This window comes from Mesoplodon densirostris, chromosome 9, assembly GCF_025265405.1.
Source record: "Mesoplodon densirostris isolate mMesDen1 chromosome 9, mMesDen1 primary haplotype, whole genome shotgun sequence".
NCBI classification, from domain to species: Eukaryota; Metazoa; Chordata; class Mammalia; order Artiodactyla; family Ziphiidae; genus Mesoplodon; species Mesoplodon densirostris.
The window spans coordinates 54,062,033-54,088,662 of NC_082669.1; the positions used below are offsets into that span (position 1 = coordinate 54,062,033).

The 26,630-nt window shown below is 41.3% G+C and overlaps 1 protein-coding gene across 8 annotated transcripts in view; it reads right to left on the reverse strand.

The window, feature by feature from the left end:
* Positions 1–26,630, reverse strand: part of DYNC1I1 (dynein cytoplasmic 1 intermediate chain 1) — a 343,604-nt gene that overhangs the window by 78,306 nt on the left and 238,668 nt on the right. For all 8 annotated transcript variants that reach the window (XM_060108140.1, XM_060108139.1, XM_060108137.1 and 5 more), the window contains 3 exons: positions 7,048–7,194; positions 2,744–2,857; positions 122–255 (listed from right to left, as the gene is read on the reverse strand). In XM_060108140.1, coding sequence (XP_059964123.1) covers positions 122–255; positions 2,744–2,857; positions 7,048–7,194 — 395 coding nt within the window. The remainder of the gene's footprint in view (positions 1–121; positions 256–2,743; positions 2,858–7,047; positions 7,195–26,630) is intronic.

A 26,630-nucleotide genomic window follows, 5' to 3' on the forward strand; every position in this document is an offset into this window, starting at 1 on the left:
GCTGTGATTTGCATTTCTTCAGAAATGCCTTTCTCATAATGCAAGGTGGTTATAATCCAGAAAGCGGTAACAGACTTTTGGAAATGAAGAACACGTCATGGGTAAGAAAACAGAAACTCACCTTCCATGACGACAGGCCGTGTAGACTGTACCTTCCTCGCTGCCAACCACGAAGTTATTGACGTCTCCCGTTGGGAAAGCCATTCCAGTAACAGCCACAGGCTTGGACTTATTGTACACCAGCTCCATGCTCTCCTACCAAAACATGGCGTGGTTACATTCCCTCTGTCAACTCCTTGCCATGCCAAAGATAGCACGGAAAAATCATTTGACTAAATCGTCTGTTTGCTTTTCACACAGCGTTACAAAAGACCCCGGCTGTGCCAGAAACCACGCTTTACTGCCCCTGACATTCATGCTTCTGTGTATCTCTGGTTTCAGGCCGGCTGTATTTCATCAGTGTGTGCTGCTGCTTCTGAAGTCAGGCAGAGATGACAGGTGAGAATTTTGAAACTAATGGTGCAGAAACTAAAGATAATACTGTAATGGTTACACTTGTCAGCCCCAGGCTTTAATACAACACACAATACCCTTATATTTACAAACATTCTCAACATCAATTGTTCGTGAGAATACACTTGTATTAATATCAGATGTACTAAGCACGTGTGTCAAAGCAGGAGTGTGTGTCCTCCATGGACTAAAACCAGAAAGTTGTCACTCAGGTCATAAAAACCAGATTTCAACAGGGACTAGATTTCATGAAGGCAGACATCGGGTGTGTAGGCTCTAAGCCTGCAAAAAACAATGTTTAAATAAGTCTTTAAAATGGCAAACGAGAGTCTTTATTTTATCTAAGATGATTTTCAAAATTGGGAATTCAAGTGTATTTTAAAAGACATTCTGCTGAATTAAGTTTAACGGCAGTGAAGAATAGTTAAGTATAACTAACATCCTTGAATATTTCTGGCTATTTACATCAAATAGCCTGCTTTGTGCACCTAAAGTAACTTTAAAAAAAAAACATCCTAGGGGATCATGTCATTCTGTTTGGAAGTTTAGTCTTTTTTTATGCAAACAAATAAACCTAGTCATCGCAGCTAAGGAGTCCATAAATCGGAAGCACATGCTCACAGTCTGGGAAGTGCAGACCATGTGGTCATGTGACACGCTTGCAGTCTGTGAGATCCAGACGCGGCGAGTGCTTTAGTGAGGGGATGCTGTGACAGTGTAATACAGGAACCTGGACCATCCGGTGGTCTGCTCCATGGCTAAAATTAGCAGAGGGAAGGTACAGTCTCTTGGTCACCCACTTGGGACAGAAAGGGAATAGGGCAACTGTTGTCTGTTCCCATGTCTGCCTGCCATCCACAGCCATGACATGAAATGCTCCATCTCTGTACAGAGACAGGCGTCTGCAGGCATGCCAAAACTAATAAAAATGGTCATGTAGCCCCCGTATGACTGGCTTTAACCTAAACACACACACACATTTAATCAGCAAAATGGGCAATTAAAAATTCCTAATTAGAGGGTTCACTCATATCTGTTTGCTTTTAAAAGAAAACAACATATTGCTGAGAAATTTAAGACAAAGCTATAAAATACCCACACACAACTCCCAACTTGTATAAATGTTAAAGATCAGCAAAAATAGAGAAACTTAAATTGTAAGGAACGTATTAGCTCTCCCCCAACACTAAAATTATAAAAATAACTTCTTTAGTCTTAGTATTCTCTTCATCTGTATTTTGTGGAAACTTGTGGGAAGTTCTTTTCAGTTTCCACATTTCCTTATGTATCCTGAAACTTCTAATGTCTTCTAAAATTGTGACAGAGACATTCCAGGATTGTTATTCCAGGAAAGGGAATAGGAAAGTTAAAATTGAGAAGTATCTCCTAGATATCTTTTACAATTTTCTTGATGTTTCCTCACGTTGTCAAAGGCTATAACAGGAAATTCTTCTCTGTTTTTAGCTGGAGGACAGTGAAGTACTCTTTTCCCCAAGAAATGTGGAAAGAGTATGGATATGTGTGTATTTATCTGTGGACGTAAGTGTTGTCTTCTGTGTGCGTGTACATACATGTATTCTGGAAGTTGCATTTAGACGCCTCCCCCAATGGTCTCTTGCACTTCTGCTCCTTTGTTTAGCTCCCATTACTGTAATCAGGAGCAGTTTGGAAACCTTGGAACTTTTTCATTTTCAACTTCTTGTTTGTTGAGCAAGGAATGGCAGGAGCCACCCTAAGAAATATTCCAGAGGAGAAAACAGATGGCTGGACAAATTCTTCAAACACACAAGGCAGTTGTCTAGGCTACAGATACAAGCAAGGGCTTGGACTTCTGTTTTGCTGGGATACCTTTTCTCCAAGGCAAGGACCCATCAGGGATCGCTCTGCTGAGCTCCAACCCCGTTTATATTTGTTTAACAATGCAGTAGGGTAAGTACAATTCCTACCACGGCCAACTTCCATAATTACTATGCTTTAAAATGGATTATTTCATTTTCACTTGAAACTGACCTAAGGATTAACGTATTACAATAATTACATGATTTGCGGTAAAGGAAATGGGTTTTGGCTTCAAGAGGAGGCTGCTGAAAACAGGCCCCACTCTTTCAAGTGCACACATTGATTTTAGGTCCTATAGGATGTGAGGGTTTGGCTTTTAGGAACTCCGTTCCATTAGGCAGGTATCTCTTTTAACCAAGATGCTCTTATGTGTAGGGGAAAACAAACCCACCTGTGGAGTGGAGAGCATGTCCAGGCTCCAGGAACACATTTTACCATCGGTAGAGACGGTGATGAGGTTATGAGCATTCTGGGTCCCAACAACATTTACACAGTACACGGGATGCTGCAGAAACATAAACATGGAGGATCAAACTCTGATCCAAGAGGAAATGCTTACATCTGAGTGTCAAACACATTACTCTAAAACAAGGATTAAGGAGTGACATAATCCCACAATAATACAAGCCTCAGATCATTTGCCACTTTTGATTTGAACCTGATTTCTTTTTAAAAGCTCTGGCAGCAACACGTCGTAGTGGAAATACTCAGAAAGCTTCACCTTGCTCGGTCAGAGGCAGTACAACGGAGCTGAAGCAAACGGGAGCAAATGAGGATCGATGGGACAGACGGTGCACAGGGAGGTGAACGTGTATTTCTTGAATGAGGCTCCACTGCATAGTCTGGCTTCTAAGCTCACCACGAGTGACCGAAAAAGACAGTCTTCCAAAGGGTAGAACAATTGCCTTTGGAAGGAGTGTTACTAACTCTGGAGTTTAGTGCATTATAGCCACAGTGCCAAACATTTGTTAACATGCTTTATAAAAAGTGGTTAATATTCATCAGCCTCTTTGATTTGAGGGAGAGATACTGGTGGTGGAAATTATTGGCACAAGGAACCTAGAAAGATTAAATCAGATTTCTTTATGTTGCTGCAAAACCTAGGATGATGATAGGTTTATTTCTCAAAATATCGTTTAGGGTAGTATGGAGGCTTAGATTTGGCCAGGGCCTTGAGAAAGGTCACTTAAACATCCCAGGAATCATAAGCAAGATGCTCTAACCTTTTGTCATAATGCAAGAAGGTTATTCTACTCTGTAGAATCCTAAATGGTAGGCTAAAATCATTTGCAGCTGCACATTAAATACTAAATGGAAGGTTAGCAAAAGCACAACCTAGCAATAATTTGGGTTAGATTTCAGGCAGTTTAGCCATCAGTGGCCAAACCACAATTTAGTCAATGCTTCTCTGTACAAATAGCTGACAGTCTGAGTCTTTCTCTTGATGAGTTACTGTCCATAATACCTAGCCACAACAACAATGAAACAATCTCTAATACTGCAAAGTTGATATTATATAAAGGATAGTTCCCAAACTATTATTATCATATAAACTCCTGGTCAGAAGGAACTGTAATAATCGTAAGTATAGCTGTTCATCTGCCTGTCCCAAGAGGTAGTCCAAACTCTGCTTAAACACCTTAGCCAGTTTTAGCACTAATTCTTGGGCAGTTCCTCCTTCTACCAATGAGGATGAAGAAAGCTCAAGGAAATACTTTTAGTGAAGTGCCCTCTGACATCATATACATCAAGTCAAATAATACGTATGGATTGTTCTTATATTACCCCTCCTTCCCCCAGTCTTGTCTTGCTCTGACTAATCATCACCAATTCCTTCAAATGCGTTGAGGACCTGGTTTTCAATACCTTCCTCAACCTGGACACTCTCTTTTGAATACGCTATATTTTGTCCAAGTTCCCCTTCCAGTGAAGTTCTGAGACTAAAACATAACCGTCTACGTACATTCTGACTAACTGAATACAGAAATACAGGGAGCACTGAATTGTCACTTCTCGTGTGATAAAAAAAAAATGCCTGTATTAATGCATCTTAAGATTTACACTTGCTTTTTTGGCAACTGCATCACCTCTTTTACCCATGCTGATGGAGAGTCAACCAAGTCCCTATGTCTTTTTCACACCACGTTCCTGCAGAAACCTTCAAATGGATCAGCTTTAGTAGATCTGGACAGTGGTAAGTACAGCAGAGATCTGGAACGAAATATTCTTCTGATCTGGTCTCTAAATACCAAAAGGACTGACTGGTTGTGGGGCTGTGGACAATGCTTTTTCCCAAGTCTCTGGTGTATGTGGAACGTACAGCAGAGTACAAACTCAAGGGTGAGTCACATGGCGCTCTAAGCTCTGCATGCAAATAAACTGGAAGAATGGATAAGACATTCTCACCTGAAAATGGCAGACTCAGTAAACTGAAGAATGAGAAAGCAAGGTCCAAACATTGTTATGAGCCCCAAATCTGCCTATTGTTTTTTTAGCAAGAGTCCAATAGGGTTTCTTTTGTTAACCACAGAGCATCAACACAAATCTCCAAAACCCTAATGGATCGGGACTCCTAAGGGTGGGTGTAGTAGGAAAAGAAGGCATCTAGAAGGATGTAGAGAGCAAATGCCCTGAGAAGGAATGTGTGTGGTAGCCCCTCCCTGGCTTTAATCAGTACTACTGGCCTGTGCTTTCAGGAGTAATAAAACTCAGTTTACAAGAAAAGAGAAATGTAAAGAAACCAGAACAGAAGCAGACACGTGGGCATGCCTACTTATACACACACACAAACACACATCACTCTGCTTAATGGAAAGAAAAAAGCAATGGTACCGCTCATTTTTCCAGTATAGAAGCCAGATTGTTTTTATTTATTTTAGGAATAAACTTACTGTGTGCCAGAAGGTTTTGCTTTAATTAGGATTTCCTGTTGTCCCAAATGCATATATGTGGTGGGTGTGAAAGGAAATTAGTTAGTAATCTGTGGTGGGACCCTTTTTCCTTAACCACTTTTTTTTTTTTTTTTTTTCTTTTTGCGGTATGTGGGCCTCTCACTGTTGTGGCCTCTCCCGTTGCGGAGCACAGGCTCCGGACGCGCAGGCCCAGCGGCCATGGCTCACGGGCCCAGCCGCTCCGCGGCATATGGGATCCTCCCAGACCGGGGCACGAACCCGTATCCCCTGCATCGGCAGGCGGACTCTCAACCACTGCGCCACCAGGGAGGCCCCCTTAACCACTTTTGATCCTGGTACCAATCAGCCAGGCATGAGTGGAAGTTGAAAGACAAGTCACAAAATTAACTGTGCTCTTTGAGCTGTGGATTCAACAAAACACAGCAAAAGAGAAAAAAACTGTTATTTTCTTTTCTAACAGAAATAATGTCACTCTGTTTGATAATAACAGTATTTTCGTTGTGAAGATCACATCCTAAGTTGCTTGGAAAAGAGATGAATACTTTGGAAGAGCTCCTGCATTTGGATTCTCCCAAAAAGCTTCGTGCTAAATGTTCTGATATCTGGATTTATAACTTTTTGAAATTTCAGGAGGTATGCTCACAAACGCACCAGATATACACATAGGGCCAAGAAATGGCTTCATGCTCCTTGAGCAAACACCTGCATCAAGCCCGTCTCCTCTTGGGTCACAATTTTCTGTTATTAGTTTGGAGAAATGGGGTAGGCAAGAGCAATTTTCCAAGATTCCCAAGAACTAGTTTCACCTGCATGTGTGTTAGGCCCAAGTCAATCAGAATTAAGGCTGACTTGGTACTTGTCATTTCCCATCGTCCATCTTACAAGAGTGGAAGAATTTTCCTCTTCATGGTCTTGGCTAAAGCAGCTAGCAGTTCTTTTTCAAAGCTAGATGGTTTTGAGGCCAGCAGATGAAACAAATGAGGCCACCACATTAAGGAATTTGAAACAATAGTAGAGCTGTATCCTTGGGCATAATTTGGGCATTTCAGAGAAAGGACATCAATTCCCCTGAATGTCAGGGTAGCAGAGATTGATGGAGACATGCCTGTCTTCTTATTCCTCCTAACAATTGCTAAACACACCTGTCATTCTCTTAAAGGAAATGACAGACTAGTTGTCTTATGAACACTATACTGAACCTCTTCTGCTAAATTATGGGTAATGGTTTTGAGATGTTGACTTTTAACCCTAGGGATTATACTGTCACTGTAGACTTTATCGTTGAGACTTACACCATGCATTCCAGAATTTAAAGTCACAGCACTCCCTCAAATCACAAGTGGAAAAGGCCTATTGGCAAAAGTCCCATATGCCATCCCTAGACAGAACGTGCTTACTCTTTACGGTCTATTTGAAAATATGAGTTTCCACCTTATAATGTAAATGTGAAGAGTTGCTTTGGGAAAACAATTTCACAGATGCTTCTTCCAAGGTTTCTCCCTGTGGCATTTTTTAGTTTTAAGTTATCCTCCCTGGTAGCTTTTGGGACATCCAGAGAGATCCTTTCTATGTGTTAAAACTTGTAGACCGTTAAGAGAGTCCTCTAAACCCAGCACTTCCTTCATCGACTTTCCACTCGGCTTCCCTTTAGTCAGTCAGAATGCAATCACTGTAAGTTAGATAGTTCGAAGTTGGAGTTACTAACAACAGCCGTACCTCTGTCAGTTATCCCCTCTTTCAGGGCTTGGATGGCTGACCGGGATGTGACAAAAGCTTGACTTACTGTGTGTGCAGCAGCCGACAAGGGTGTCCGCTGGACCGGCGTCCTCCGATGACTGCGATTATCCCACAGGACAATCTGGCCCGAGTAAGTCCCACCAACTACCAAATTGGGATGGAAACGAGCAAAGCAGACCGACATCACAGAGGACTGTGGGAGGAAAGAGAAGAAAGGTATCCTGTGAAATGGTTAGAGGAGGCTTGTTTCTTCCTGAAGAAAAAACTGCTCATCACATAAACTCAGCACATCCTGGAAAACACAAAGCAAATGTTAAGCGCAGAGTGTGTAGGACATTCTGTACACAGACACAGAAGTTCCCTGGAGAGGTTGGCCGATGTTTACTCCTTGAAACTTGAAATCTGAAGTCTCGGCCACGTCACCAAATAGGCATAAACCCTATCTAACGTACATCATGTTTTGTGGTCTGTAAAGCTTGGTTTGTGGATAGTTCCCATTTATCAATAAAATCACATCAGAATTAATATTAATTCTCCATTAGTCTTTACAAAACAATTCTTTATTTGAGGGCATGTCCGCATCCGTGTACAGTGTTGGCAAGGCTTTGAGGACTTTGAGACTGGGTACTTTTTTTTCTTCTTTTTGGCTTAATGTAGACTTCTAGGAAGTGTACTGATCTCAGACTGATCCAACTGGTTCCTCCCCCAAATTCCCTTGCCTCCCATGGGCATTCTCCTGACCTTTATCCTGCCCACTTCAGACAATTCTTAATGTTATTCTTTGCCTATTTTAACAGTCAGAAATGGATTTCAGTCCAACTCTGCCATGGCCTGTCAGAGCATCATGAATGTGGTTTCTAAAATTCCACAGAAGACTACTGGGCACTACATTTTATAGGAAATTACTTAGCTGAGCAAGAGCCATGATACATTTAAAATCAGACAAGCTGGCTGTTCCACATTTGCTAAGAAGTCCACTGTGATTCCTGTTGTGCTTTACATGGTTGCATGTATACACAAAAGTAATTGTTTTTAATAAACACATTTCACCCTTTCAGTTAAATTCAATGAGTGATCTTATGTGTAAGGAAGGCATTGTACCAGGCATGGTGGGAATACAAAGGTAGTCATCGCCCTCAACAAACCTGTGCCCTAGGAAAGAGAACTAAAAAGCATGCATTCGATGAACATGCTGCCGCTGGTCCCTACATGCTAGTCCATAATTTTGTATGGAATAAAAATAGGTGCCTCTCTGCACAACCTAGTCACGTGGGTGTGCGCCTTGGCAAGTGGGGAGGAAGGTAGATTTTTGTCCTCACTTGTCCCTTGGGTTTGAGATGCTTATGCAGGTCACAACTTGCACACACAAGCAGCAGCCCTGAAGGTGATATGGGCCATGACTAGATCATAGGATCGTGTGTGTGTGTGGTGTGGGGGGGGGGGTGAGAAAGGTTTAGTTTAGCTAGGAGAGGGGGAAAAAAAGAGGGGAACGGAAAGGGTGGGATGGTTAGAAAGACCTCATTCATGAAAGGGAATGCATCACCCTTGATGTAAATGTGGAATGTTCAGCAAGTGGAGAGGAAAAGAAACAGTGACCCCTGAGAGATGGGATAATGGGAAGACAAGACTGGAGGCTCCAAAGCATAGGCTGGTGAACAGCCACAGTCTGGTTTGGCTGAGAAGGAGCTTGCATGGAGGAAGCAGGGGGTAGGAAATGTGACTGAAGGGTTCATCTGGGCCAGACAAGAGAGGACCTTGAATGGCAGGCACTGTGTGGATTGTTTTCTGTGGGCAATAGCGAGAAATCACTGCTTTCTGAGCAGAGAGGGAGAGAGGGAGAGAGGGAGAGAGGGAGAGAGGGGGAGAGAGGGGGAGAGAGGGGGAGAGAGGGGGAGAGAGGGGGAGAGAGGGGGAGAGAGGGGGAGAGAGGGGGAGAGAGGGGGAGAGAGGGGGAGAGAGTGGGAGAGAGGGAAGAAGGGAGGGAGGGAGAGGGAGAGAGGGAGAGAGGGGGAGAGGGGGAGAGGGGGAGAGGGGGAGTGGGGGAGAGGGGGAGAGGGGGAGTGGGGGAGTGGGGGAGAGGGGGAGAGGGGGAGAGGGAGAGAGGGAGAGAGGGAGAGAGGGAGAGAGGGAGAGAGGGAGAGAGGGAGAGAGGGAGAGAGGGAGAGAGGGAGAGAGGGAGAGGATCAATGGTTGTAACTGATAAGCCAGTAAAGCAAAGAAGTCATTGAAAAACAAATGATGACCTCTTTCTGACTGGGAAGCTAACTGTCCATTAAAAAATAAAATAAAATAAAATCAGATCTACTATCAGCCTAAGGCTAGTTCCTAGTCAGAGTCTCAGATTCTCTGAAGTACAATAAAGAATGTAGACTATTTTTCAATGTCATGTTTTCCCAGTTTGAATGATTCTCAATTCCAATTCCTTGAACATGATTCAATGGGGAGTATGCTTGTGCCCCAACCTGGTTTTCATAAAGTTCAAGAATAACTCTCAATAATGGTACTGAACTAAAGAAAAAGAAAATAATGCTGGTCAGCTTCTTGTTTTACACATCTCACAGAAATGATTCTGAGCTTTCAATTGATGACATTCTTATTCTGCTTGAGCTATGTTGGAGACATTTTCTTTGAAACTTCAGAAAGACTTAAAATTATCCAGGTGATATCAACAATTGAATTTACCAAAGCTCCAATGGATATAGATAAAGAAATGTCATTAAATTTGAAAAATCAAGAATTAAACCACTTAATAGCTTTTCACTTAAATCTCAGCAAATACTGCTCCAAACCTTACACAGTTTGTTAAGAGACTAAACTACAGAAAAACGAACAGTGGAGGTATTTCTACAAAACAGAAATACATAGTTGGTGATCAACCAGAATCCAACACCACAAGGTGAGAACTTAATTCCTACTTTTTCATTCATTAGCGTGTCCACTTTTCATTCATTCAACACACAGTGCTAAGTACTAACTAAATCATTTCAAAAAATGTTAAATGTCAGAAAAGCACCCCCATCTCGAATTCAGAATTCTCTTTACATTTGATAAAAAGTCAAATTACTGTGAAACAGAAACAGACTCATAGACACAGAAAACAAATTTATGGTTACCAAAGGGGAAAAGGGTGGGGGAGGGATAATTAGGAGTTTGGGATTAGCAGATACAAACTACTATATATAATATAGATAAGAAACAAGGTCTTACTGTATAGAACAGGGAACTATATTCAATATCCTGTAATAAAACATAATGGAAAAGAATATGAAAAAGAATATATATATGTGTGTATAACTGAATCACTTGCTGTACACCAGAAACAAACACAACATTGTAAATCAATTATACTTTAATTTAAAAGAGTCAAATTAGTGCTAAAAAAATGAGTAACACCACTTTGGAGCATCAGAGTTCTGCCATTAGAGTCTACTTTGTTTTGCTGAAAACCAATCTTTACAATACCTCCATGACGAAAAAAGAGTAGAAATACTTATTATTTTATGTTTGGAAGATTAGAAATGATGGAGAATTTGTGATTCATCAATTGCACTTATTTTTTAAGCTCAGTATGTTAATTATAGTAAATATTCTATGTATTATAGACTATGTATAAATGTTAAAAATAGATCTCCAGGGTATGCCACATTTGACATAGTATTATTCATATGGAAACCCTAAGGCAGTATGATCACAATTATCTAGATGTAAAGTCTAGAATTTAGTCATTTCTTGAGATGTTTCAAAGTACCCTGATGTTTGATTTAATGGTAGCAAACACTTGGTTGATAGACTGAATTTTTAATTTTTCATCCAAATGTTTAGGTTCCTTTAGACACATGGGAACAGTCCCCCAACTACAGTCCTGACAGAGACAGCTCCTCTTCTAATTTGGAAAGTCTGCATCAAACCACGAGTAGTAAAGTGTCTTAGAAAAATCCCTGCAACCGTGCACTGTTCATACAGCTACTGATCTAGTTGTTGTTGCCAACTGTCATGGAATTTATTGACTGTCAGCATAAAGAGCAAAGGATGATATCATCCTGTCAGTTATATCTATTGGGTAAAGGGTAAAAAAGCATTCCAGAAAAATGGATTGACACTACTAAAACATGTGGCTTTCTGTTGTTCTCATATTTAACAGTACATTTTCTGAAGACATATTCTATGAAAAACATTAATAATAATAATGCTATCTTAAAAATTTCATCACTTTCCTAGGCATTTAAAATTTTGTATTCTCTCAGTTACTCAGTGTCATAATAAAGCATTACATGATTAATACAATTTAGACAAACAAATTGGAAACAAGAAACTTCCCTACCCTTGTTATTCTTGGCTCTGTAAGAATACATATCTATATAGTTTGTAGTTTTAACTTTTTACCTATTTTATTTTATTCTTTAAAATATTAGAGCCTTGAGAGCTTCCCTGGTGGTGCAGTGGTTGAGAGTCCGCCTGCTGATGCAGGGGACACGGGTTCGTGGCCCGGTCCGGGAAGATCCCACATGCCGTGGAGCGGCTGGGCCCGTGAGCCATGGCCGCTGAGCCTGCGTGTCCAGAGCCTGTGCTCCGCAACGGGAGAGGCTACAACAGTGAGAGGCCCGTGTACCACACACACACACAAAAAATTAGAGCCTTGAAATTATTTTGGAAAATAACATATGGCCTTTAAACATTCAAATCAAGTAGTTTACATAAGTGGAAAAATAATGATAAAGATGATGAGAATTTTGGGACAATGCTGACTGTCTAATCAAAGTAAGTTTTCCTGAGACTACAGTCAAACTGTTTTAACAAAGCTAGTGATTTCATTTATGTGGCCATGTTGATAGTCAAATCAAGCCCCAGAAATATGATAAGCTCCTATGTTAAAAGCTTCGTGTAAAACTGGTGAGCTTGACCGTCTATATTCCAATCCAAGTAACACAGAGACATTATTACATGAGGAACCACTATTTCCAATAGGAAGAGCATGCCATTTTGATTATTTTACATACTATAGTGCCCCCAAACCAGGACAAGCAAGGTGGTGAGACTATGTCTGGAGGATCAGGCTATCTCTATTGACAGTTTCTGGTGTCCTCCACAGACGTGGGTGCCCAGAGGCTCCTGAGGAAACTGTTTATTTTCTAATCTTGTGCAGACTGCCTGGTGCAAAGGCAGCCCTCCTCCTTAACCATATTGCCACACGGCCACTTGCACACGAGCTGACCCACTAGAACAGGGTTCCACGCTCTCATCATCTATTTTGAGACCAGGCAGTTTATTTCACCCCGCTCACTAAGGGAATTCCCCAGAGATGAGCCGGGTGGAGGCTCCATTCTCCACGTCTCCCTCCTCGCACTGCACACCAATTGCATTCAATTCCAGTCAGCCCCGAGCCCTCTTTAAGTGGCTGTGGGGCTGTTTTCTATTTTATAGAGTTAATCCAGGCCAGCTTAAGGATGGTACTTTCCCTTAACCACAGACCCAGATGCCCAGGGCAAACAGCCTTTGGTCACTGCTGGTTGGGCAGCTGGTGCCATAGGTTCACATTTGATCTGGTCGCCCGGGTCGTTTTGTGTGTAGCACTCTGCCCGCCCCCCAGCCATCATGCCTGGGCAGGAGGGATAGGGGCCCTGCATTCAAAAGCATCTCTTATTTCAAGTACCATCTCTTCTGGGGAGAAGTTAATCCTTGAGAGGGAATGGCCATATTGTTGCCATATGCTGTTTAATGGTGGCTGACATTTTATTTGCCTAAAAGCTAATGCTTAGCTGTCAGAGGGTTGTGAGGCAGACAGATCAGATGCTTCTGGCTACTAGTGAGCTAGTATATATTTCTGCAAGTACCTAAGAAACCCTCAAAGATATTTCTTATGTTAATGGAAACAAATGTAATTGGAGAACACTGCTGTCAAAACACCTCTTACAGGCAATCAGGCAGCACCAGGCATCTGACAATGTAGAAGGTTGTGAAGGTGGAAAAACCAAGACATGAGTCATGAGTTGGGCATTTAACTTTAATTGAGATGAAGGGAAAGGGTCTTTCCTCCTTCAGAGCTCTCTTTTCCTATGCCTATGTCTCTATCCTAGGGTACACACGTCACTCTTCTAAACTCTACGAGTAACCATCTATGAAAGTTACCACCCCATTGGTAATGGGGTGTACAGGAGCAAAAACTGAATTAGCTTGCTTGCTACTGCTTGACTCAGTTTGTATTTTAAAAAAATGAAAAGCAGCTGATTCTAAAATCTGATTTCTGGGAGATTAGAAACCACTCATTCCAATGACCTTTCTTCGAATCCCTTGGAATTTTCGTGCATCTCAGTATTGTGCATCCCTAGACCTGGGCTGCGTGCTGAGTACACAAAAGTTAGTGCGCAAACCACAATGAGGTGCCACTTCACACCCTCTAGGACAGCTATAATTTTTAAATGTTTACATGTCAATTATACCTCAGGAAAGCTAAGGGAAGAAACAAACAAAAAAGGAAAATAATAACTGTTGGTGAGGCTACGGAGAAATTGGAACACTCATACAGTGCTGGTAGGAATGTAAAATGAGGCAGCCACTCTGGAAAACAGTCTGGCAGTTCCTGAAACCATTAAACATAGAGTTAACATCTGACCCGGCAATTCCACTCCTAGGTATGTACCCAAGATAACTGAAAACATGTAACTACTCGAATTGTACATAAATGTTCATAGCAGCACTGTTGATAATAGCCAAAAAGTGAAAACAACCCAAATGTCCATCAAGTGATGAATAAACAAAATGTGGTGAATCCATACAATGCAATATTATTCAAAAAAAGGAAGGAATTACTGATGCATGTTATAACATGGATGAACCTTGAAAGGACGCTAAGCGAAAGAAGTCACAAAAGGTCACATATTGTATGATTCTATTTATATGAAATGTCCAGAATAGACAAATCCATAGAGGCAGAAGGAAGATTAGTGGTTGCTCAGGAATGGGGGTTGGGGGAGAATGGGGAATGACTACTAATGGGTCTGGGTCTATTTTTTGGGGTGATAAAAATGTTCTGAAGTTAGACAGTGGTGATAGTTACACAACTCTGAATACACAAAAGAAACTGAATTGTACACTTAAATATAATGAATTTTATGATGTGTGAATTATATCTCGATTTTTTTAAATAAAAAAATTTTTTAATTAAACAACTTTTAATTAAAATTTTAAAAATATATACATTGCTTATATGTGGAATCTAAAATATGGCACAAATGGGACTTCCCTGGTGGCACAGTGGTTAAGAATCCGCCTACCAACGCAGGGGACACGGGTTTGAGCCCTAGTCCGGGAAGATCTCACATGCCGCGGAACAACTAAGCCCGTTCACCACAACTACTGAGCCCACGTGCCACAACTACTGAAGCCCACGCGCCTAGAGCCCCTACTCCGCAACAAGAGAAGCCACCGTGATGAGAAGCCCGCGCATCACAACGAAGAGAGTAGCCCCCGCTCGCCACAACTAGAGAAAGCCCGTGCGCAGCAAAGAAGACCCAACACAGCCAAAAATAAATAAATGAATAAATTTATAAAAAATAAAATATGGCACAAATGAACCTATCTACAAAACAGAAACAGACTCACAGACAGAGATCAGACTTGTGGTTGCCAAGGGGGAGGGGGCAGGGAGAGGGGTGGACTGGGAACTTGGGGTTGGTAGGTGCAAACTATTACATTTAGAATGGATAAACAAGGTCCTGCTGTATAGCACAGGGAACTATATCCAATCTCCTGGGATTAACCATAATGGAAAAGAACATTAAAAAAAGAATGTACATATGTGTGTAAAACTGAGTCACTATGCTGTACAGCAGAGATTGCCACAACACTGTCAATCAACTATCCTTCAATTAAAAAAAGAAAATAAAAATAAAATTAAAAAGAATAAAAATTCAATCCATAATTAAAACTCTTCCAACAAAACAAAAAAGTCGGTGTGCTGACATGGTCCTAATCTCATGAACCTTAACCACCTTATTTCTTATCTTCAGGACAACTGTCTGGACTACTTTGACCACTCTTTCCTGAAATAATTATTCTCTTTACTTCCCCCGAATAGCTTCTTCAGTTTCTACTCCCTGAGAGGTTCTGGAGGTGGAAAGGGAGGGTTGACACACTTGGAATCTCGAGACCTGACTTCCTGCTCTGATAACCTACTAGTTGTATACATCCTCTAAGCCTTAATTTTTTTGCACATTTGCAATTTATTTATTTATTTATTTATTTTTAAAATTGTGCTGAAATACATGTAACATAAAATTATTAACCATTATTAAGTGTACTGTTCAGGGGCATTAAGTACATTCACATTGTTGTGTAGCTATCACCATCATCCATCTCTACAACATTTTCATCTTCCCGAACTCAAACTCTGTATCTATTAAACATGCATCCCCCATCCCCACCCTCCTCTCAGCCCTTGGCAACCAGCAGTCTACTTTCTGTCTCTATGAATTTGACTACTCTAGGAACCTCATATAAATGGAATCAGAGTGCCTTTTGTGACATTTGTCATGTGTCACTTAGCATGTCATAAAGGTGTTATTATACCCAGGTAGCACTACTAGTATTACTGCATGCATGCTGTGGCATATAACAGAGTTTCTTTCCTTTTTAAGTCTGAATAATATTCCATCATATGCATATACCACATTTTGTTTATCCATTCATCTGTCAATAGACACTTGGGTTGCTTCCACTTTTTGGCTATTGTGAGTAACGTTATTGTAAATATACAATATTTACAAATATTGTAATTGTATACAGATTATCTCTTCAAGACCCTGCTCTCAATTCCTTTGGGTATATACCTGAGAGTGGAATTGCTGGATAATATTCTATTTTTAAATTTTCGAGGGACTCTCATACTGTTTTTTATAGTGTCTGCACCATTTTACATTCTTACCTGTAATGCACAAAGGTTCTAATTTCTCCACACCCTTGCTGATCCTTATTTTCTGCTTTTGTTTGTTTTATTTTATAGTAGCCATCCTAATTGAAGTGAGGTCCCATTCTAAGCCTGAATTTTCAATTCATGGCAGGAGCATGAGAGTTCTTGCCCTGCCTAGAAACAGGGCATTTTCTTTGCCTCTCTTCCCTCGAGCCGTTGCAAGATTTGAATTAAGTAATGCAGTTTAAAGATGATAAACAATATTGCATGCCCCTATATAGAGTTAGAAGTGACTTCTGTGATTTGAAGAAACATTTCCAGAGAAAACAAAGGTCCAGAGATGTTTTCATTTTGCTCAATAAATCTTTTCTAAGAAGCTCTGATAGTAATGCTAGGTCCTGCCTTGATGATCTAGGTTGAGAAACTGTCTCCAGAAGTTTTACTGCACCTTTTCTTACATGTTTTAACTCTTTGGAGTCCTTATTTTGACAACCCTCCGCTCCTTCCTGGGACACTGAGTCTCTCTAGTTTAACAGATCTTCATGCTTGGTTATAGCTCCTGTTGTTGATGGCAATTCTAAGTCCTGACAATTTACTGACTTTGGGTAATGAGGAAGAGGAAGAGGAGGAAACTGTGAAATATTAGCACCAGAGATAACTCTACAGTGAAAGCCAAGACGAGATTCATGCCACATTATCATTCAGGCATACTCATATTGCAAGCACCGCCAATTTAGGAGAATTTAGGCTCTAAATCTTAGTCCCTTCGGTGCAAGAACTTTTGAATACAACAAAATTCTAGGGCAATGGGATAATCTGCATGCTAATCCAGAAAGTTTTCTGAAATGGGATTTTTCTTATGTTAACATATTTCACACTTCTGAGTCGAGCTGGGATTTACTTATCTGTGATGTGACTTTACATCTGATTGTTATTATTCATCATTTGCAGGTGCATGGATCCCTCAAGCTATTTTCTAAGTCAGTGTTACTCCAAACTTGCCTGTACCTTAGCATCATCTGAGGACCTATTTAAAATTCCCCAGTACTCAAGCCACAAACCATACCAATTAAATAAGAATTTCTGGGGGTAGGACCCACGCATAAAGATTTTATAAAATTGCACAGGAAATTCCCACATGCAGTCAAGTGAACAGTATTGTTTTAAATCAATGGTTCTTGAACTTATCTGAACATAAGTACTTAAGTTTATTAAAAACACAGATTCCTGGGTCCCAGCCTGGATCTACTGAATCAGAATTTGAAGAGGCTTGGAGGTCTGTGCTTTGTGTCACTGAGAAATTTGGAGGACCTGCAAACAATGAATTAGTTGAGTATGGCTGAAAAGTCACTGTGAGATGAATCTCCTTTTGCATCAGTGTAGGCCATGCCTGGGATGTTTCCTTCATGGGATCACGCACCCATTTGCACAACCTGGCCAACTGAGACACATATGATACAATAAAAGTTCTTCTGCCAAAGTGCCATCGCTTAATTTCCTTCAATTTGACTTGCTAGTTTTTACATGTCTCCTGGCTTCCCCTTCCCTCCTAAGTGATTAGGCTCTTAGAAAGAGATCACTGAGAGGGACACGAAAGGTTTAGGTCCCAAGTTCCCTTCAGCATCATGTTCCAAGCTGACACTGAGCACCTGAGAGTTTTCTTGTTTATTATTAGGAGGGCTAATGAACATCATCACTGTCACAGTAGATTACATGGTTATTTACTTGTGGGGGCATTCCAAATTTTTGAGCACCTACTAAGTGCCAAGCACATTGTATACATCTCTCTATCAGTCCTATTAGGTGGGTCATTTTGCCTCTTTTTCTTCAGATTAGAAAACCCAGACTCAGGCAAGCAACGTCATGGGCTTAAGATCAAATGAATAGTAAGTGGCAAAGCCCAAATCTGAACTATGGCCTGGCTGATTTAGAAGTCAATATACTGTGAAACCTTGCATGAACTGAATGCAGGTGCACTTTCTCTTTGAGATATACAATCCTCCCCCTTCTGACTTCATGCCATGGGACGTGGGACTCATGATCACAGACGACCTCATGCATCCCTACAGGGCAGAGAGGGCTTTTGGGCTCCCTGTCTGCTACAGTGGCTTTGGCATGGAGTCTCCAACCCCTTTCCAGCTGGACTTCTGTTGCTAGTATAGAGATCGATCACTTGACTCAACAGAACTAATTAGCACCAATGGTGGTGATACCTACCATGAGGTGGGTTCTTCCTGCTGAGAACTGATTGAGACCAAATAATCATTTCATGGGAGTCTACTGAACAGCTAACAGCTGGAAACCAATTGGGTCACTACTAATAAGCTCTGCATTTACTGTCACTGCTTTGGGAGAAAACGCTTTGTTTTCATCTTGTCACTATGCAGCCAAATCAAAAATGCCATTTCAATAAAACCTTCTTAAATGAGTGTTTATACCCCGAAATAATTATGTGAACTGTTATTAACTCTTGTGAAAAGGGGAGAGTGCCCCCATGTGCTTTAACGAACAAAAGATACTTCCTACTTAGAGACACAGACACAGGAACCCAGGGAAAATTCTTCTGAACTCAAGAAATATGAAATACACATACATTTTTAAAATAAGAGGTTCATTAGGAGATGGGATCCTCTTGGGTAAAATGGTCACATTTTGGAAATGAAAGATAAGGATTACGCTAAGTGAAATAAGTCAGACAGAGAAAGACGAATACTGTATTTTATCACTTATATGTGGAACCTAAAAAATACAACAAACTAGTGAATAAAACAAAAAAAAGAAGCAGTCTCACAGATACAGAGAACAAACTAGTGGTTACCAGTGGGGAGAGGGCAATATATAGGTAGGGGGAAAAAAGGGTTATTATGGGATTATATGAAATCATCTGTGTGAAACTTATAAAAACTGTAAAGCGGGCCTCCCTGGTGGCGCAGTGGTTGAGAGTCCGCCTGCCGATGCAGGGGATACGGGTTCGTGCCCCGGTCTGGGAGGATCCCATATGCCGCGGAGCGGCTGGGCCCGTGAGCCATGGCCGCTGGGCCTGCGCATCCGGAGCCTGTGCTCCGCAGCGGGAGAGGCCACAGCAGTGAGAGGCCCGCATACCGCAAAAAGAAAAAAAAAAACAAAAAAAAAACTGTAAAGCACTATAGATTTTAAAGAATCTTTCATTCAATAAAAAAATTTAAAAATTAAAAAAAAAGAGAGGGCTTCCCTGGTGGTGCAGTGGTTGAGAGTCCGCCTGCCGATGCGGGGGACGCAGGTTCGTGCCCTGGTCTGGGAGGATCCCACATGCCACGGAGCAGCTGGTCCCATGAGCCATGGACGCTGAGCCTGCGCGTCCGGAGCCTGTGCTCCGCAACGGGAGAGGCCACACCAGTGAGAGGCCCACGTGCCACAAAAAAAAAAAAAAAAAAAAAAAAAAGAGAAAGAAAGGGATGGCCTGTGTTAAGGAAAAAGTTCAAAAACAACAATCAGTGAAAATTTTGAGGTGTATTCCATCCTCACCTGTACCTGGAGAGTCTCTTAAAGATCCATACAATGCAAGACACATACAGAATGGCCATCATTAAAAAGTCTACAAATAAATGCTGGAGAGGGTGTGGAGAAAAGGGAACCCTCTTATACTGTTGGTGGGAATATAAATTGGTGAAGCCACTATGGAAAACAGTCGGATGTTCTTCAAAAAAACCAAATAACAGAGTTGCCATATCATCCAGCAATCCCACTCCTGGGCATATATCCTGACAAAACTATAATTTGAAAGATACATGCACTCCTATGTTCATAGCAGCACTATTTACAGTAGCCAAGACATGGAAGCAACCTAAATGTCCACTGACAGAGGAATGGATAAAGAAGATGTGGTACATATATACAATGGAGTACTACTCACCCATTAAAAAGAATGAAATAATGACACTTGCAGCAATATGGATGGACCTAGAGATTATCATATTAAGTGAACTAAGAGAAAGACAAATACCAGATGATATCACTTATATGTGGAATCTAAAATATGACACAAATGAATGTATCTATGAGATGAAAACAGACTTACAGATAGAGAGAACAGACTTGTGGTTGTCGAGGGGGAGGGGGGAGGGAGAGGGATGGACTGGGAGTTTGGGATTAACAGATGCAAACAACTATATATAGGATGGATAAACAACAAGGTCGTACTACAGAGCACAGGGAACTATACTGAATATCTTGTGATAAACCATAATGGAAAAGAATATGACAAAGAATATATATGTATAACTGAGTCATTTTGCTGTATGGCAGAAATTAAACACAACATTATAAATCAACTATACTTCAATAAAATAAAATTAAAAAAAAAACAAGACACATACAAAAAATTCAAGGTGAAGATGAGACCTATACAATTTTTATGTGTGTGTACATTCCAGCTAAAAAACTACCCAACAGGGCTTCCCTGGTGGCGCAGTGGTTGAGAGTCCGCCTGCCGATGCAGGTGACACGGGTTCATGCCCCGGTCCAGGAAGATCCCACATGCCACAGAGCGGCTGGGCCCGTGAACCATGGCCGCTGAGCCTGCACGTCCAGAGCCTGTGCTCTGCAACGGGAGAGGCCACAACAGTGAGAGGCCCACGTACCACAAAAAAAAAAAAAAAAAAAAAAAAAAAAACGAACAAAAAAAACTACCCAACAGCAAGATGGAGAGTCTTGGTAACAAGTTCTTCAAAATGCCAAGCCACTCTTAGGAAGTAACTGCTTCAGACTATCAAACACAGTGGTGTTGAAAACCTTCCCTGTGCCAGGTGCCAGACTAGATATGACCCATGTGTTACACTGCCAAACAACTAGGAAATTTCTATTTCCTTCTTTGTAAAAGGAAAGTTTGTTTCCCATAGAAGCTTTATTTGTAAAAGGAAAAGTGTTTCTCACTCCTATATCAATCCTTACAGCTAGTAAGAGTTCTGTAGAGAAATCAGCACAAAAATTATCATTCTTAATTTTTTTAATAAACTTTATATAAGTTTTAGATTTGCAGAGAAGTTCTAAAGATAGTACAGCTCCTATGCACCTCACAGGCTGTTTCCCCTAATGTTAACATCTTTCCTGTTGCTACATTAGTATGAGTACATTTGTCACAACTAATGAACCAATATTGATGCAATATTACTGAAGGCCAAACTTTATCCATAGGTTCTTAGTTTTTACCCAATGTCCTTTTCTTATTCCAGAATCCCAACCAGGACACCACATTACACTTAGACATCATGTCTCCTTAGGTTTCTCTAGGCTGGGACAGTTTCTCAGACTTCCCCCCCTCCTTTTTTTTTTTTTGCGGGCTTCTCACTGTTGTGGCCTCTCCCGTTGCGGAGCAAGGCTCCGGACGCACAGGCTCAGCGGCGATGGCTCACGGGCCCAGCTGCTCCGCGGCATGTGGGATCTTCCCAGACCGGGGCACGAACCCGTGTCCCCTGCATCGGCAGGCAGACTCTCAACCACTGTGCCACCAGGAAAGCCCTCCCTTATTTTTGATAATGTTAACTTCTTTGAGGAGTACTGGCAGTCAGGTATTTCCTAGCATGTCCGTCAATTTGATTTGATTTTTTTTTCCTTGTAATTAGGCCTAGACATAGATATTCTAGGTCTTAGAGAACATTTGAACAACAACAACAACAACAACAACAACAAATCCAAGAGTTTGAGATCAGTTGGTGAAAGGGGATTATAACACACCCACATTCAATTTTTATACATTAGGTTATTTCAAAACTTTACTGTGAATAAAGCAAGGTGGAGATATGCATCATTTTTTTTTTGACAGTAACGCCCAATGAAACATGCACAGGTCAAAGAAGCTTTTTCAGTCTAGACTTCCAAACATTTACTAACCATTTAGCATCTCCTTTTAGGGAAATATGAAACCCAGGTTGCTATGCCTAAGCTGGAATAGGGGTGTGGTGCAAGCTGAAAGCAAAATTTTGCTTTATAAAAGGGACAAAAAAGAATAGGAAGAGATGAATATATGGTTGTTTTATGTTAAAAAGCACCAGCTTTCTTCAAATCAAATGTCTAAATCCTGCCTAATTAAAAAAAGGAAATTGATACTTGGATATGGCATGTGTTGACATCTGCCCCTTTGATTTGTATGAGTATGAACTAGAGAGAACAGATTATTCAAGAGAGAAGAAAGAGTTCCAATTTGACAGGAGAGAGTGTAGGCAGCATTAGCTTTAGTGCTTGTTAAAACATGAAGGATTAATAGCAAAAAGGGAGGGAAGAATTGTGACTGTTTCCAGTTTAGTATCTTCAAAAATGCTTGGGGTTTCTGAGAATGGCTCACCCAACCACATGAAAGTGATGCTAAGGGATTCAGCCACACGACTTCTCTAAATCCAGAGCTGGGACTGCTCCACTTTTACCATCAAACCATCTTACTTAAAGTGTAGCCACAAATTAAGTTTATTTTCTCTTGAAAAAGTACTAAGTCCTAAGTCCTTTCGAAGGGGGCAAACACAGCATTCAGGAATATGGGTCTCCCCCGGCCCCGCCCCTGCTTCCTGCCTCCTACTCCCTCCTTGATAGAGTAAGTCATGAACAAAAAAAAGAGCCAACTTCTTAGTCTATGAATTCTTCCTTGGCTATATAAAAAAGTCAACAATGGCTTTCAGCTGTAAAATTCAACAGAATTCAGTGACCAGGTTTTTTTTTTTTTTCTTTTTACAAACAAACAATAAATAGGCTAATCGGATTCAGAATTACTGCACAGGCAAGAAGGTCTAACAATTGCATGACAGATCTGTGTCTTGCTCTGTGGGCAATTTCTTTCTGAAGTTGTAGGATTCAGGTTTTGTGCTAGAGGAGGTCCAAAAATGAGGAAGAAAATGCAGTCTCATATGTCACTCGACAACCCCCTGCTGATAAAATAAATCTACATTTGGAGAATCCACCCAAGGAGTCATGGAACATCCCACATTAGATCATTACCAAGCCACTTAGGTTAAAAATTACAGGGGGACCATTAAAAAAAAAAAAAGACTAAAGTGTTCCACTACACATAGGCTCTTTTTTTTTTTTTTTCTTTTTGCGGTATGTGGGCCTCTCACTGCTGTGGCCTCTCCCGTTGCGGAGCACAGGCTCCGGACGCACAGGCCCAGCGGCCATGGCTCACGGGCCCAGCCGCTCCGCGGCATATGGGATCCTCCCAGACCGGGGCACGAACCCGTATCCCCTGCATCGGCAGGCGGACTCTTAACCACTGCACCACCAGGGAGGCCCTACACATAGGCTCTTGACATGGGTTTTTTTGAGTTACTGTGGTGGTTTTTTTTTTGCCAGCTGTGACATTCATGAAATCAGTTGGATTATTCTAAATTTAAGAAGGTAAAAGAATTTGTCAAGAAGAGGTGCTTTCTCACATTAAAACTATATGGTGAATACAGATCTCAGGGAAGCAAATGAAAAGTGAGGTCCTACAGCCAAGAAGCAGTGTGGTACAAAGGCAGAAGCTGTCTTTGTCTCTTTTTATCTGCCTGGAATTACTTAGATATGCTTATGCCTAAGGCAGGGAGATGAACCAGATGACCTCTTAGGACTGTGTCTAGCTTGCTGGTTCTATTGATAAACTGCTACTTTGAAGTACTGAAAAGGACTAGAAAAAAACTGAGTTTAAGTGCTTGCTAAAAGATCAATGCAAGAGACAAGGGTAAACTGATTTTTGTGACTGTCACCCAATCCCAAGTCTCACCCATCCCCCAATTTCTACACCAGTGCTTTTTTCCACTAAAGATTCTTTGATGTTTAACAAGAAACCCAACGACTGAGAGTGAGTAGAGTGTGGAAAGGGACAGAAATCTGTCCTGGTGGTTCATTTCTAAGCTGAGATAAATCCTCTCTTAACATAACATTTATGTATACTTAGAAGACCAATGGATAAATGGGTATCAATTCCCAATTGTGCAACCTGAGCTAGTTTTTCAAAGACGGACAAATAATAAACAAACCCAGAGACAAACAAAAATGTATGAATAAAAATTCCTTTGGGATCAAATGATTAAATTTACAGCACTTGAGATTTTTCTGTCCTTTTTGTCCCCCAGAGGAAAAATTCTCTCTCTCAAGACTTAGAATGCACAAATTAAAGGCCATTTACATGGAGTTTGAAGTTCTCAGTTCTGGAAGAAGAATCTGGAGGCACAGTCAAAGCCTTCTGTCACTAGAATTCTGTCTGAACCTTGTCCTTCACTGAATTCTATGGGTGATAGTGCTGGTCAGCTAGAGGAAATGTGATCATACTTCTCAAACACATATGTCAGAGGACACTCAATGTGTGCGTCAGTCAATTATCACAATGGAATGTGTAAATAAAAATACACAAGGACGGTATTTTTTTTCCTTTTCCCTAAAAAGGAAAAAAAGAAATGACTTCTTTATGTAATGAATAGGAGCAGTTTTCATAGTAATCTGAGTTTTGTTTACAGACTTGTGATGATGAGTATTTTACCTTGGGAACCGGTGGCTCTAAGATTCACACAGTACCCAGTGTACTTTTCCAAGAGTTGAAAAAGGAATGGTGTCCCATGGTCCTGGAGAACCAGGAACAATATGAAACCAGATAATGAAGAGTTAAGAAAAGCTTCTCAGGCTGTTAATGAACTCCATCCTGCCCTGGTGAGACCACCCTCCTTTTAAGTAAGAGGTAATTTAATATGCATCTAACTCAGTTGTGTTTGGGCTTCATCCAATCTAAGAGTATCAGTGTGATAAATTATAATGAATTGTCTGCAGTGCTTCACAAAGTGACTATAACAGACCTGAAAAACAAGATCTCTAAGCCTGATTTTCCAGCTCCCTTTGAATGCTTTTCGCCTGATTCCTTTCACATGCACCACTCCAAAACTTGAGAATGCTTCTTATAGTTCCTCCACGCGAATGAAAAGTTATGTGCTTCTGGCCCCATTTGATTAGATCCACAGTTGTTGGCTGTCTATTACACTTGAACATGACACCAACAGTGAGACCCTCCAAACACTGCAGCAAGAGCTCCTTTCCTTTCCAAATGGTTTTTCTATGTTAATTTCCTTTTGTAATCCACACAGTGCGCTGGGAAGTCGGTTAGTGAAATAGACTCGATTCATAGTTCAGATTCTCAAAAAGCAGCTGGATCTAGGCACCCTAGAGTCTGTAAGGAAAATGGGCAGAGACTGAAAAAGGGGTCAGGAAACTCAAGTTCTAGCAGGGCCTGGGACTATAGCTGCGTGACTCACCTCCTTTCGGAAGTAGTTTCCTCATTTAGGTTAGCAACCACTGCCCTAGAGAAAAGGCCACCTCCACTTCATTTCCTGACTTTAGAGAGTCCCAGCTCTTCAGGACGCAAAAGCAGGACTGTTATTCTATAGAAGATCCTTCACAAATACAAGAGATTAGATTGGGGTTAAATGGTTTGTTGTGCTGGTCAGAGGACAGCAGCCTTTAGGGTAACACACAAAACTTGTGTGGGAGGGGCAGGATGGGATTGCTTTTTTCCTATTCATAGGATACAGATGTTGTTGTGTAAAGATCCATGGACTGGTAATCAAGATGATTTTCTGTGAAAATCACGTTAATTCTATCAGGCTTCATTTCTTCATGGGCAAAATAAAATGGGCATGTTGAACTTGTAAGCTTCACTCCCAAGGGCAGGGGATGTGCTTCTCTTTTCTGTGTTGTGCTTTGTGCCCAAGGCACTTCCTGAGGACTAGGAGGTATTTGTACTTGTTTCCTATTGCTGCTGTAACAAATTATCCCACATTGAGTGGCTTAAAACAATACCAATTTATTATTTTAGAGTTCTGGAGGTTGGGACTAAAATCGAGGGGGAGGCAGGGCTGCATTCCTCTCTGGAGGCTCTAGGGGAGAAGCAGTTTCCTTGCCATCTTTCCAGCTTCCAGAGGCAGCCTCATTCTTTGGCTCATGGCCACCTTCCACCTTCAAAGCAGCAATGGCTGGTTGAGTCTTGCTCACATCTCATCACTTTGATTCTCCTTCCATCATCACATTTCTTTCTAAGTCTGACTCTCCTGCCTCCCTCTTTCATTTATAAGGACCCCTGTGATTACACTGGGCACATCCAGATAATCCAGGACAATCTCCCCTTCTTAAGAGTCTTAATTTATCACATCTGCAAAATCCCTTTTGCCATGTGAGGTAACACACTCAGTTTCCTGGTATTAGAAGGTAGGTAGCCATTATTCTGCCTACCCCATTGTTCAATAAATATTTGATCAACTTGTAAATATTTTGAGAAAATGGTAAGCTAAACACTTTGAATTATTTATAAGGTTAGCTAATTTCCATGGCTCAGCACTAGCCAAAGTCACGGTCACAGGTATACTGGACATATCTGACCCCTCCCAGACACGCAAGCTTCATACTCATTCAAGTTTATGTGCACTTCACCTTGTTTTGGCTGTAAAAGTGTACTGTGGTTCTGGGCCTCCCTGGTGGCGCAGTGGTTAAGAGTCCGCCTGCCGATGCAGGGGATACGGGTTCGTGCCCCGGTCTGGGAGGATCCCATATGCCGCGGAGCGGCTGGGCCCGTGAGCCATGGCCGCTGGGCCTGCGCATCCGGAGCCTGTGCTCCGCAACGGGAGAGGCCACAACAGTGAGAGGCCCACATACCGCAAAAAGGAAAAAAAAAAAAGTGTACTGTGGTTCTATCCAACTCTCTTTCACCTGGTAGACAGAACATAATCTGTTGTGACAGATTT